At 45.7% G+C, this 12,362-nt stretch overlaps 1 protein-coding gene across 3 annotated transcripts in view; it reads right to left on the reverse strand.

Moving 5' to 3' along the window:
- The window catches only part of LOC147748463 (A.superbus venom factor 1-like), a 1,277,467-nt gene that overhangs the window by 640,782 nt on the left and 624,323 nt on the right, over nt 1-12,362 (reverse strand). For all 3 annotated transcript variants that reach the window (XM_086962056.1, XM_086962049.1, XM_086962065.1), the window contains 3 exons: nt 7,992-8,153; nt 4,559-4,688; nt 4,306-4,377 (listed from right to left, as the gene is read on the reverse strand). In XM_086962056.1, the coding sequence (XP_086818182.1) occupies nt 4,306-4,377; nt 4,559-4,688; nt 7,992-8,153 (364 nt within the window). The remainder of the gene's footprint in view (nt 1-4,305; nt 4,378-4,558; nt 4,689-7,991; nt 8,154-12,362) is intronic.

A 12,362-nucleotide genomic window follows, 5' to 3' on the forward strand; every position in this document is an offset into this window, starting at 1 on the left:
GGTCTCGAGACATTGAATTTTAACTGACGACAATGGATTTATATAATGCATACTTTTAAAAATTGATATTAGGCACATTTTTAAATCTCAGAAAGCTGCCCAAAATGAATTCTTAGTAACTAGCAACATTTTATTATTTTTTGTAAAGATTTTAACTTATCATGTACACATACAAATTACCTACCTTACCTCAGTATGAAGTATAATTGTCAAGGGAGACTGGTTATAGACAGTCTTTGTGGGCTGTACTTGATTTGGCAATTACCACCGGGTGATACTGGGTAAAGGCTACTGCTCACGGATGGAGTCGCTACTGATCGTCACTTGCAGCTCAGCTTGGACATGGTCTAGCACTCACAAGTTAGACCAGACTATCATTGGCATGTTGTTTTCAGGATAGGCTGCCACTAGTCAGTTAGATTGGGTATGTAATAACACTGGCAGGTTAGAGTGGTTGTGAGTTGTCACCGATTGTTGGAGTGGTTTTGGGCACTCACCAACAGCTTAAGCTTGTTATCAGTCCATGCTGGCAGGTTACACAGGGAATACATTCTGTAGGACTTGGCCCTTTCCCCAGGAATTTTTCGTTTTTTATTCCCTTAATTTAGGATGTCCCCCATAGTAATAAAATGGTATAGGCGTTGTGTAGTGGAGAAAGCCCTGTGTAATGTCAAACTAATGTTAAGCTGCAGGTGCTTCCTTCCCCTCACATGGCTGCCACTGACCCCTGCTAGTGCAGTGCTGCCTTTGTGGGCGCATTCTAGTAGCCAGGAGCTGGATAGAACCCTCAGACAATGTATCTATACTAGCCTGCCAGCCTGCCCATCGCTAGAATGGTGGAACCTCCTAGAACCTCCTGGAACCTTCTGGAACAGGTGAGGTGACACCAACTGCCACCGCCAACTGTCAACTGGCACTATATAAGGAAAGGGAGGGAAACTTTCCTGTCAGATTGAGGGAACACTGACCTGGGGGAGAACCTACACAGGAGTTCTATGCAGTGGGGCCTAGACAGGGACCTATGACACTGGGAGTGACAGGGCCTAGGTGCTGCCTACCAAGTGTTGAGGGATCCTGAACTTGCCCCCTGATCTGGCCCGGCGGAAGGAGAACCCAGGGACCACTTGAAGGGAACTGGCTGAGGAGATTTGATATCAGCCAACAACTCAACCCCCCCCTTCAAGGAAACCAGAGACTGCTATTTACAAGGGCGCAAGAAACATAAAGCGCCAAGAAGAAACCAAACCACCACAGGACTATTGAGAAATCAACCAGGTATTGGCGCTGTGTCGCTCCCCGCGCTCCCTGACGCCACCTGGGACCCCTTTTGCTGGTTTGCCACTGTTGTGTGGCCTGTCCTGTTGGTCCTGCAGATCTGATTCCAACTTAAATGAACTGTCTGCTGGCAAAGCACCCCTAGCATCCTGGACTACCTGTCCTGCCGGTGCTGTCTGAACTGTCTTATCTATGGGAAGGGCCCCTGCGAAGCACTGTACCAGAGAAGCGCTATCTCCAGGACTGCCATATTCCCTTCCACTACAACTGACACCAGAAATCCATTACCAGCGCTGTGAATGGGTCGCACTGTGTACCTGATCCCTGAAACCCACTACCAGTGCTGTGACTGCGAAGCGTTGTGAACCTGTGAGCTCTGCTGCTACCTGGGGACACTTGAGGTACTGTGAAGCGCTGTACATCCAGCTCTGTCATTAATTTCAAGCGCTGCATCAGCGAGGCGCTGTGGGCCCAGGACCTGAATTTGCTGCCTGGCGCTGTGTCAGAAAGCGCTCTGTCCCCAAGATCATTGCCGCAAGTGTGAGCGCTGAGGCTGTGGAGAGCACTGTGAGGAAGAGCGCTGTTATGCCCCAGAACACCTCAGCCAGTGCGAGCGCTGTGGAAGTGTGGAGTGCTATGAGGAGAAACTGTAGTTGGGCCCTGTTGGCCCTGATCAGGCCCATAAAAGCATCTCAACTGGGCCTGGTCCCATTTAAGAATTAACCCCCGGTTAGGGGTCTATTATGGGCCTGCTGATTCTTGCCACTGAGAAGGGTTAACAAGTTAAGGGGCTGCTGGGCCACTAAGGTTAACCCTGGCCTGGGAGTCATTTTGGCCTTATACCGGGTTAGTGCTGGCTAATGCAATGGTTATCTTTGAGGCCAGGTTTATTCTTGATGCAATATCTCCTTGCTGTAATGATTATTCCTGATGAATTGGTTATTGATGGTACAGTGATTATTAACTTGCTCCCTTTGCTCACATAATGAAATGTTGACCCCCAGTTAATTGCAAAGGTTATCCTGGCCTAATGAAATGTGGGTTTTTGCATAATGACATGTTGCCTGCTCTTTAAGGAAGTGTTTTCTACTCCTGCCTGATGCCAGGGTCTCTGAAACACCTACATTTATATAATAAAATATGTCTGCATAGGGAAGGGTTATATGCCAAGTGCAATGTTCCTTAAGTACAACTCCAGGAAATGTTTAATGCTGGGTAATGTAACGTTTTAACCTTTATTGAAATAAGTTATTGCTAATGAGAATATGAATGGCTCTACATGAAATGTTCTCACCTGCGAACAGGATACTTCCTAATGAAAGGTCCCATCTATATTAAGGGGGTGTTTACCCTGGTATTGGACTGTTTTAGAGGTCCCAAGGCCCACAGTTTACAGGCCTCAATTCATAAAAGGTTAACCCCTGATTAGAGGATGTAATAGAATGCCTAGGATGAAGAGTATTAGCAAGGGCTAAGCCCAAACCCAGGGATTATCCCTATTTCGCCTAGTGTCCTGCTCAGCCTAGGCCTTATGCATGGTTTACCTGTTATTAAATGTTTACTTCTGCTCAGAGAAGTGGTTACTTCCTGGATGAAATGTTGGTGCATAACTAATGAAAAGTTCTACTTCAACTATGGAACTGCTTAATGCTCATTCCTGCTGGGAGTGATTCTTAAAATGGTTAATCCTGCACAAGGGGATGTTTATCCTTAATGAAATGTTATCTCCCCTTTAGTGCCGTATTACTGGAAGCCTACAGTTATTTATGTACATGTTCTTTGCTGTGGAACGCTCACCCTTGTTTGGTGAGGAGGGGGTAATATGCCTACAGAACTAATAAGATGCAATGTCATTTGGTTGCCTTTATAATGTATTTCTTACAGGTGCTGACAAGAAGCAAGGTTAAGGTCAGGCCTGTGGAAATCTATACTTAATATTATCTAATATTCAATATTTATCTGATATTTAATATTTATTCCTCTGAGTATTTATTACAAAGTGTTGAAACATATGTATTCTGAAGGAAAACTAATAAGTAATTGAAACTGTAAGTTTTGATTATCCTGACTCTGCTCTATATAAAAGTTATCTAATTTTTTATACAAACGAACTGGAGTGGTGTCACTCATTGCGTGCCCAATTTTACTGTCTCAGTGGATGCGTGTGCTGTATGGTCGCTTTACACATAAGCTTTCGGATGCCTACCTGCTCGTGCCACCCTCGTGGAGTTGGTGACCCCAGTTCCAACACATTCCTACTGACCTGTTTGAAAAAGTATGGGATATCTCTGGCAAGTTATAAAAGGTTTGGGTACAAAATGCAGGTTAGAAAGTGTATGGGCTTAATCTGTTGTAATACTGTAGATGGGCGGCCATTTCGGTTACACTGGGTAGGAGCTAGCATGGGCAAGTTAAACATGGAATAGACTGTCTCTAGCAATGGACTGATTGCAAGCCAGGGGCAGAATAGACCTATGGCCTGCATTACATGCTTGACTGGCTGCTTACTCGCATGCCCAGTTACAGCTAGGTTAGACTGAGCACAATATATTAGATCATGTTATGCTGGGTACAAGGGCTCACTAGCAGCTTAAATTATGTATAGGTTGTCACTAGTGCATGAAGTGTAGGGGTTATATTACTGGATTTTGTTAGACCAGACATGGACTCTTAGTGGCAGTTTAGAATACATATGATATACCCTTTGCAAATTAGATTGCGGACATGCAGCAACCAGCAGGTTATAGTTGCTTGGATATGGATTGTTGAAAATTCTGGAAAATATACGAGTGGTGAGGGTAGGTGTGGGTAGTCCGTCGCCAGAAAATCAGGAGAACTACTTTCTGTGTGGAAGGTCATAAGGTTTTTAAAGAACTTTTAAGTGATTTGGACCCATTCTAAACCTACAAGTAGTAGAAAAGCTCTAAACATTTGCATATTATATGGACACACCAAGTTTTTCAAACATTCATTGATCGATTTATATGGCTCTCAATTAATTCTGCAAAATTGTAAAAATTTGCTACCAACCTTTGTCAGCTTTGGCATCTGTCAGCTGAACAGAGCGATGCTGTTGTGTTTCTGGCTGAGGGCAAGTAGGTTCTGCAGGAAGAGAAAACATTTGACCATTGGCTATGCGTTCAGCTAATTAGTTTATTTTCTACATTGTAGTGATCTCCATTTGTTGAACAACTTTTGTGAGGCAGTTATTGTAGACTATATCTTGATATCTATGCTTATGGAGGTAGATTTCTTTTGTGGTTCGATCAGAGCAATAAGATACCTGATCGTTGTGGTGTAGAGGTCTTAAAACTTGTTTCAAGAGCCAGTCCAGCATCATAAAAGACACCCACATTGTTGGCACCACCCCCAGGAGTGCATCCAATGTCATTCTTCTCCACGGAGTCCCACACCTTAAAGTGAGAATGGAAAAGGTATTAATTAGCCAAGAAGAAATATACTTCTTTATGTAAACTGTTATTTCTATTGCAGAGAGTGGAACAGGTGTGAAACAGTGTTTAGTTAAACAAGTGGGTACTTCAGTTCTGTGCTCTCAAGCTTCTTGATCTCCATCATGTTTATGAAGGCTAGAATCACAGCGCAACCTTCTTAGACATGTCTTTCCACTAAGAATGTTCTTCTCTTGTGCCAATAGAAACTCTACCCTCTCCTAGCATCAAGACCTTCAGCATGCACATTGTTTCGATTCACAAATTATATTGGATCACTGGAATACTTAGGTCAACGTACACCTTGCTTCCATCAGCAACTTTAGGAGGATCACAATAACATGTAGTTCGACTTGCACCTTGTTTGCATATCCAAATTCATATGGATCATAAACATTTATTTCAACATGCACCTTGGATCCATCCCCAAATTTAGATAGATCACTTGAATGTTAAGCTGCCTGTTAAAGCTATAATATTCACATGACCTACTCTAGCTATATCTGGTTAAACATCTCCCTTGTTTTGCAGCTTTCTGGCTGTGCCTCCTGTGCTTTGTAATGATAGAATTTGAAGCTAAAATTAACCAACTCCAGTTTGGTGTTGCATAATGCGCAAAAAAAACAATGGGTACAAAGTTTTGATTACCTGGGGTATTACAATATTCTGCATTTCACTAGTTATGTCACTGTCCATTCTTCTCCATGACCCCTGGTGCAGAGGCCCAAAGGACCCTATTGAGAATCATCCTAAGACACCAAGGGGCACATTAGGATGGTGGGTGGGCTTTGCCCGACCGCCACCCTAGCGGAACTCGGGACCGCCCGCCTAAAGGGCGGGGGTCCCGACATTGCCATTAGGATGCGCCCGCCACAGTGGCGGGCGCATTCCTCAATTTACCATTGTGGCGGGCGGTGCTCACTGCTCCGCCCGCCACAATGTTAAAAACAAAAGCACGCCTTTGCACAATCGAAGCGGCAGGCACCGCGCGGTGCCTGCCTCTTCGATCATGCAAAGGTGGTACCCCCCTGTGTGCCACCCCCCTTTGGCCTTCACTCTGGGGGCCCACAGGGGGCCCCCAGAGTGAACACCGCATGCCTTTCCGTGGCGGCATTGCCCCAACAGAAAGGCATTGAAAAAAGCCCATTGTAATGTTGCGGGCGGTGTCTGACAGACACCGCCTGCATGTTACTCATTTTACGCACCGGCCGCAAGGCGACCGGGGCGAAAACAGGCGGGCGGTATTTTGCACCGCCACCTTCCCCTCCGCCATCCTAATGTGGCGGGGGAATTGGGCTTGCGATGTCAGGCGGTTTGCCTCCGCCAGGCCGGCGGTGGCCACCGCCAGCCTGGCGGAGGCAAACCGCCCGACATCGTAATGGACCCCTAAGTCTCTGAGTTGGATGCAAGGAAGAATGTTGGTGGACCCAAAAACAAGTTGTCACTCTACTCCCATTAAAATATCTAGAGTATGAGCATGGTGGACCCTACCAAGAATGGTCATGTCCTGTTCTTCTAACAGAATTCAGGGACGAAGGTAGGAGGCCTCTACAAAGAGTGATCCCTCTTCCATGTTAATCATGACATTTACTTATGGACAACCTTAACAAGACTTCTATTTCTCAGTCCTCCCTCATGTAAATGTAAATGTAAATGTATTGGCATTTATATAGCGCACTACTTACCCGTAGGGTCCCAAGGCGCTTCGACCGCTGCGAAACCCTTCCTGGCTTCCCTGAGAGATGGTCCCTTAATGGGTATCTCCAGGGTGAGACCAGGCATCCCCGGCGGTCTGGTGGGGCCGTTAGTGAAGATGAGGCAAGCTAATGCCCAGAGTTGCCGAGTGTGATCGCTGATCAGAGTGGGCACCGAGGCAAGGAGTTTTAGAAAGTACTAATGCCAAGTCATGAGGGCCCAACAGAAAATGCTATTCCTCCAATCTCCAGAATGGATGCAAGGCAGGCTCCTGGATGGTTCAACACAGAATATATGTTCTTGCAGATGGATGACTGGGCAAGATAGCTGTGTCTTATTCTCTAGACTACTTTCTCACGCACTTCTATCTATGGCAGAGCAAAAACACCACAGACAGAATACAAGGTGGGTATTTCACCTGGGCTACTATTTGAGTTTTTTGGCCCCCAGCAGTTTCCAAGCATTGGCAATGGCTTTAGCATTGTCTTCATGGAGCCCGTTCATTACATCAAGGAACATATATGGTAAAGATGGCGCTACAAGACAAAATGAATTAGACACCGGTGAGCACTGATTACATTTTTCAAGTGTACAAATACACTTTTAGGCCAACAACAGGGCTAACCTTTGGTGCAAGGAAGATGACACACAACACAAATATGTGTGAGTGGTTGCCTTTCTGTACTTATTAAGTTGATGAAATGTAGAAAGGTGGGTTTAGCAGTTAGTCTTGCCTTGGATCACAAGGATCCCCATGAGGCCCATTAAATCAACACAGGAGCATTAAAGAATGAGTCTGTTTTCTTGGCATGCAAGTGGCTCCAACACTGGTTTCAGCTAATAAGCAAAAAGTAAGCATCAGACTGGTTTAGGTCAGCAGGAACGTCTATTCAGCCAACCCGTGAAATACTCCACTGGCCGTCCACTCCAGGGAGGGAACAGCCCAGCATGCCACACACTTTTAAATACAGGAATTGTAGTAGTCAAGACTAAAACTCAGAGCAGCCAGACAAACTGATTGGATAGGAAGAATTCCGTAGAGCCTCCGATGGAAGCTGGCGCTGTCCTCTGGGTCACCTCATTACAGAACTCGCCACCAAAGTATCCTAGTGGGATCCCCAGTATCATTCTTAAGCAAAGAAGGAAGTGTGACTTTGATGGTCTTAAAATGGTCCCTCCAGCTTGTAGATCCACCTAATCCTTATTGTAATATTCTTGAATACTGCACAGCTATTTACGACTATGTGAGTGTTGGACTGTACCATCACGTTAACATGCCTGTCAGCCGTGCCTTTGGACCTATTTACACCATATCAGTGTAAACAAAGAACCACAGAACAACACAACAGCAATAATGATGTCTGAGGCATCTGTAAGAGACCTGCAGTTGTCTTTGTCACACTATTTAACGGTGATGGTGTTCTAGAGATGCCTCGAAGTAATCATGTTGTAGACAGTAAAGAAGGGCCCAGGTTTGATTGGAGAATCAAACGAATCATCGCTTCCTCTCGGTGGAATTCATGCTAACACATCAAGCCACGCATTGGGCAGGGAGTGTCCCTCTGGACTCACCTTGGACTGAGAGAGTTTGTGCTTCTTGTTGAGAACAAATACACCTTTATCCACTGCAACGAGCCCAACTCTTGCATTGTGATCACCCGTCACCTTCAACCTCATGGACTTTCCCGGCTCTTTAACCGTGTTGTCACTGGCTGTTGCCCCCGATACTTCCAGCTGTTGAAAAAAAGGATTGCTTTAAACATACTCTTGAAACTCATGGACGTAGCTTGGTTCATAAGAGGGTGGGTGAGTTTAAGATTACCCAATAATCACGCTGGTTAAAACACATTAGATGAGAAGCAGGGCAGGAGAGAAGTTTAAGAAGCAGCAGTAAGGGAGAAGAGGGCGGATTGTGAGGGGTAATTAAAAATCAATGGGGCATATTATCAAGCCTGTGCGCTAAAATTATCGCCGCTTTATCGGCCGAAAACGGCCGATAAAGTGGCGATAATGGGCTTGATAATATGCTCTGTGGAATTCCAATCGAAGCCCATGTTAGATGTCTTCACATCTAACATGTGCTTCGATTGGAATTCCATAGAGCATATTATCAAGCCCATTATCGCCACTTTATCGGCCGTTTTCGGTCGATAAAGCGGCGATAATTTTAGCGCACAGGCTTGATAATATGCCCCAATGTTTTATAATAATACTCATTCATTCATTAAATCTTTATTTCGACATTTTTCAGTCATAAAAGACTACAGTAAAAACATTATACATAAAAAGCATAAAATTAATTAGATAAAAATGAATTTGTCATGAAATGTACACAGTCACTGTATAAAATCACCCTTGGGTGCCAGTGTAATAAGAGAGGATCTTTTGGACCACATTGCTAAAAGGAATTTTGAAAGTGCAAAAACTATATGTGGTGATGTATCTGTCTTGAGAACTCTCAATGCAACAGAGCATTTATCAAAACCCAAGTTCTTGCATAGGGGTACAAGCCAGTACTTTCTAGCTTTTCTATAGGCAGGGCAGAAGAAGAGCATATGCATTTCATCCTCCTTGGACGCGCCACACCCAGGGCAGGATTTGCTCATGGAAGACGACCACTTGCCTACAAATACCCCTAACGGTAGTGATCCATGCCTCCATTGAATGTCCAGCTTCCTTGCTCCTACCGGGTAGATAACATTCAAAAACTCCTCAAAAGCAAAAGAATGTTTGAGTGTTAGAAAAGTTATTGTCAGGGAGCCAGCTTTAGAATCTTGCAACCATATTTTCTGTTTATAGTCCTTAAAAGATTTCGCAAGCATTTTGCCAGAAACCCCCCTGCATGCCTGTTCTGGATCGTACCAGAGGTCCAGTAGTCCCATTTTTCCTAGTTCGTTTTTCACGAATACAAGCCAGGGGATTTTAGCTGCACTAGCATGGCTCAGCACATCCTTCAATCCATGCCTATAATTGGACAGTTCTGGTGTTATCCATAGCCTGCGCCAAAATCTTAAAGGTTTCAGAGCTAGCTCATCTTGGATAAAACTCAGTCCTAAGTCCAATCTCAATGGAAGGAGAGGAGTGCTTAGAGGGAGTGCAAGTAACTGCCTCATAAACTTGTTCTCCACTTTACCGATATCAGAGTTGCAAGAGTGCCCCCAGAGTTCCCCACCATGGAGTGCAGATGCCCTTGCCTTAACTTTGTAGATCTCCAAAGCGGGGCTCACTGGTTTAAAAGTGGATGTATTTGCTATTTTAAGGATACCACCCGCTAACTGGGAGAGTTTGAGTTGGGCTTTCACCTGTTGGGCACCCCACGAAAGATTTTCATTGATAGTCACCCCCAGGTATTGAAACGTCTGTACCCTCTCCAGTCTGACACTACCAAGAAGCGGTGTTGGGCGAGTGTGTGCCGGGGGACTGAAAATCATATATTTGGTCTTATCAGCATTGATTTCCAGTCCCAGGCAATGACAGAAGTCGATAAAGCCATCCAGCACTTGCTGAATCCCCATAGGGGACTTTGAAAGCAGGAGGGTGCCATAGGCAAACATTATCACTGGCACCCTCCTGCCTGCCAATCTCGGTGCATCATTGTTGGGAACCGCGTCCAGGTGCACTATAACACCGTTCACATACAGGCAAAATAGGGTTGGTGCCAGGACGCACCCCCGCCTGACCCCCCTGGCGACCGGAAACCGAGACTACAGCACCCCTTCCCTACCACATCTAACCTGAGCATAATTTTGTGTGTGTAGCCTCATCAGGACGGCCAAAATTGTATTTGGCACTCCCATGTCCTGGAGCACCGCCCACAATTTGCCCCTAGGTACTAGGTCAAACGCGGACCGGAGGTCCACGAAGACCGTATAGAGGCTGCCACCCCCCAAATATTAATTATTAAGACCTTTAAAACAGAGATCAGAGTGTGTGCGTGTGTTTTTGTCTGTATGTGTACATAAACATTCCAAATGAAATCAGACCAATAACTCACCATGCCTGACTTAAAGCACCAGTACGAACTTGTTACTAACAAAATACATTTATTAGGTGGGTTTAACACATAAACCACTATCCCTGAAAAATTTCCTCTGGTGAAACTGTTTGTTCTTGCTTTAGAGGATGCTTTAACAAATAGACAGAATTTGTCTTTTCTTCTTCCAACAGCAAACACGTCATATTGTCTAAGGTGAAGCCGGACCTGTAGTATTTGGTCACAGACTTTGACCAACAACCCTGTCCTCAATGCCCTTGTTATCAATACCTGCTTGGTGTAGGCATCAGCTGTGTCTGTTAGGCCTTTGGACAGGTCCAGTTCCCCTTCCATCTGCCAATGGTGTCACCTTGGCACAGACTGCATCCCTTTGCAGGGGTCAGTAGGCACAGGTCACAGACTCTGTAACTGGTATGTCCCTTTCCAACTGCCAGTACCCACTAGACCGGTTCTCTCGTCATTGTCAGTAGGCACAGGGCATCATGTTTCATTTTGCCATGTAGCTATCCCAGTTTCCCCCAAAACCAGCACCAACTTCTCACTCAACCCTTGGCCTCATTTTAACCATTCCCTCTGTTCCAGCCCCCCCATGCCCGCTGGGCATGACTGATAGCTGTTCTCAGTGAGCAATGGGCACTAAATGTGTGCTCAGTAGGCCAGCAGCTTTGTCTACTGCGACAATCATTTTTGGCACCCCTATTCCTCATGACACCCTCCTCGGACTCCCTCACTACCACCATGGGAAAGTGCCCCCATCTTTCCAGGCATAAGTTATTGCTAAACACAGTGTCCCCCCTGAGGACAGCCCCCCTCCACAGGTCAGCACCCAGTGCGGCTGCACCGGTCACATTGCCCTAAAGCCGACCCTGTCCCTGTGACCCTTATTCGGTGAACCATCTCCATGAAGGGTTCAACATGTGCTATCAGGCTTTGTTAAATTTAGTGGAGGAGAAGGCTTACAAGGACAGCTTGTAGAAAATAGCAGCTTTGGATGGCTTACCGGGACACGGGACGGGCTTGTGTAGAGAGCAAGGCCGGGTATGGAACTTCTGCCCCCAGAATGCCTGCTTTTTCTGCATCACTTGCCAGCACCTGGAGGCGCATTTAAGTAGCTGCAATGTCCTGCTGCGCGGGACGTGCCCGGGCACAGCCCGGGCCAAGGGTAGGCCCGTCCGCACCCATCATAGCCCAGAGGTGGCTGGGCTGGGCTACCCCTTTTGGTTCTGCTTGAGGGACATCATCAAATTGAGGATGATCGATACCAGCTACACAGCTATGCAACCGTGAGGTATTGCAAGCATTTCTTCTCCATGTCTGGCCCTTCCACTTTGCTCAGCTGTTGCTCTGTGCTTTGTGCCACACCTAAAAAGCACTTAAAAAGAATGTAATAACTCTCAGTTGTACAGTGACCTGCGACTTATCAACATTTTTCTATTAACTGATTGGAAACTGGTGCATTGGAACCTTACTGACAATTAATGGAAAAAAGGTCCGGATCATTTGAGCAAAAACTAGGGGAGGAGTTCACTCTGGATCCAAAAAGCTGTCAGGACTATAGTCGCCTGCTATATTCTTGGTTTTACCCGTGCTCACCGGCATTCCTACGCAGGAGTGAGCTCAAGGGGAAGCTATGGGAAAAAGAAAGTCCAGGGTGTGAGGGGGCGTAGGTGGTAATGAGAGCGAGGGGTCCGGTTAAAGCCCCTCAAAGCTAAGCAGGCCCAAAAGTCATCAGTGAATAATTGTGTTTTAGACCACATTGATAACCTATTTAAACGGAATGTGGTGAAATTCTTGCACCACCAGCCCATTCCATCCTGTCCGAATCTCAACTTCTTCAAACACGATTGATCCCCTAACTACCCCTATCAAAACTGCTATAACGTATTCCTTAGACGTTTGGCAAACCAGTTACATGTAGCACATACAGTACCATTCATTCTTCCCGTAAC

This window comes from Lissotriton vulgaris, chromosome 1_1 (assembly GCF_964263255.1).
Source record: "Lissotriton vulgaris chromosome 1_1, aLisVul1.2, whole genome shotgun sequence".
Taxonomy (NCBI): Eukaryota; Metazoa; Chordata; class Amphibia; order Caudata; family Salamandridae; genus Lissotriton; species Lissotriton vulgaris.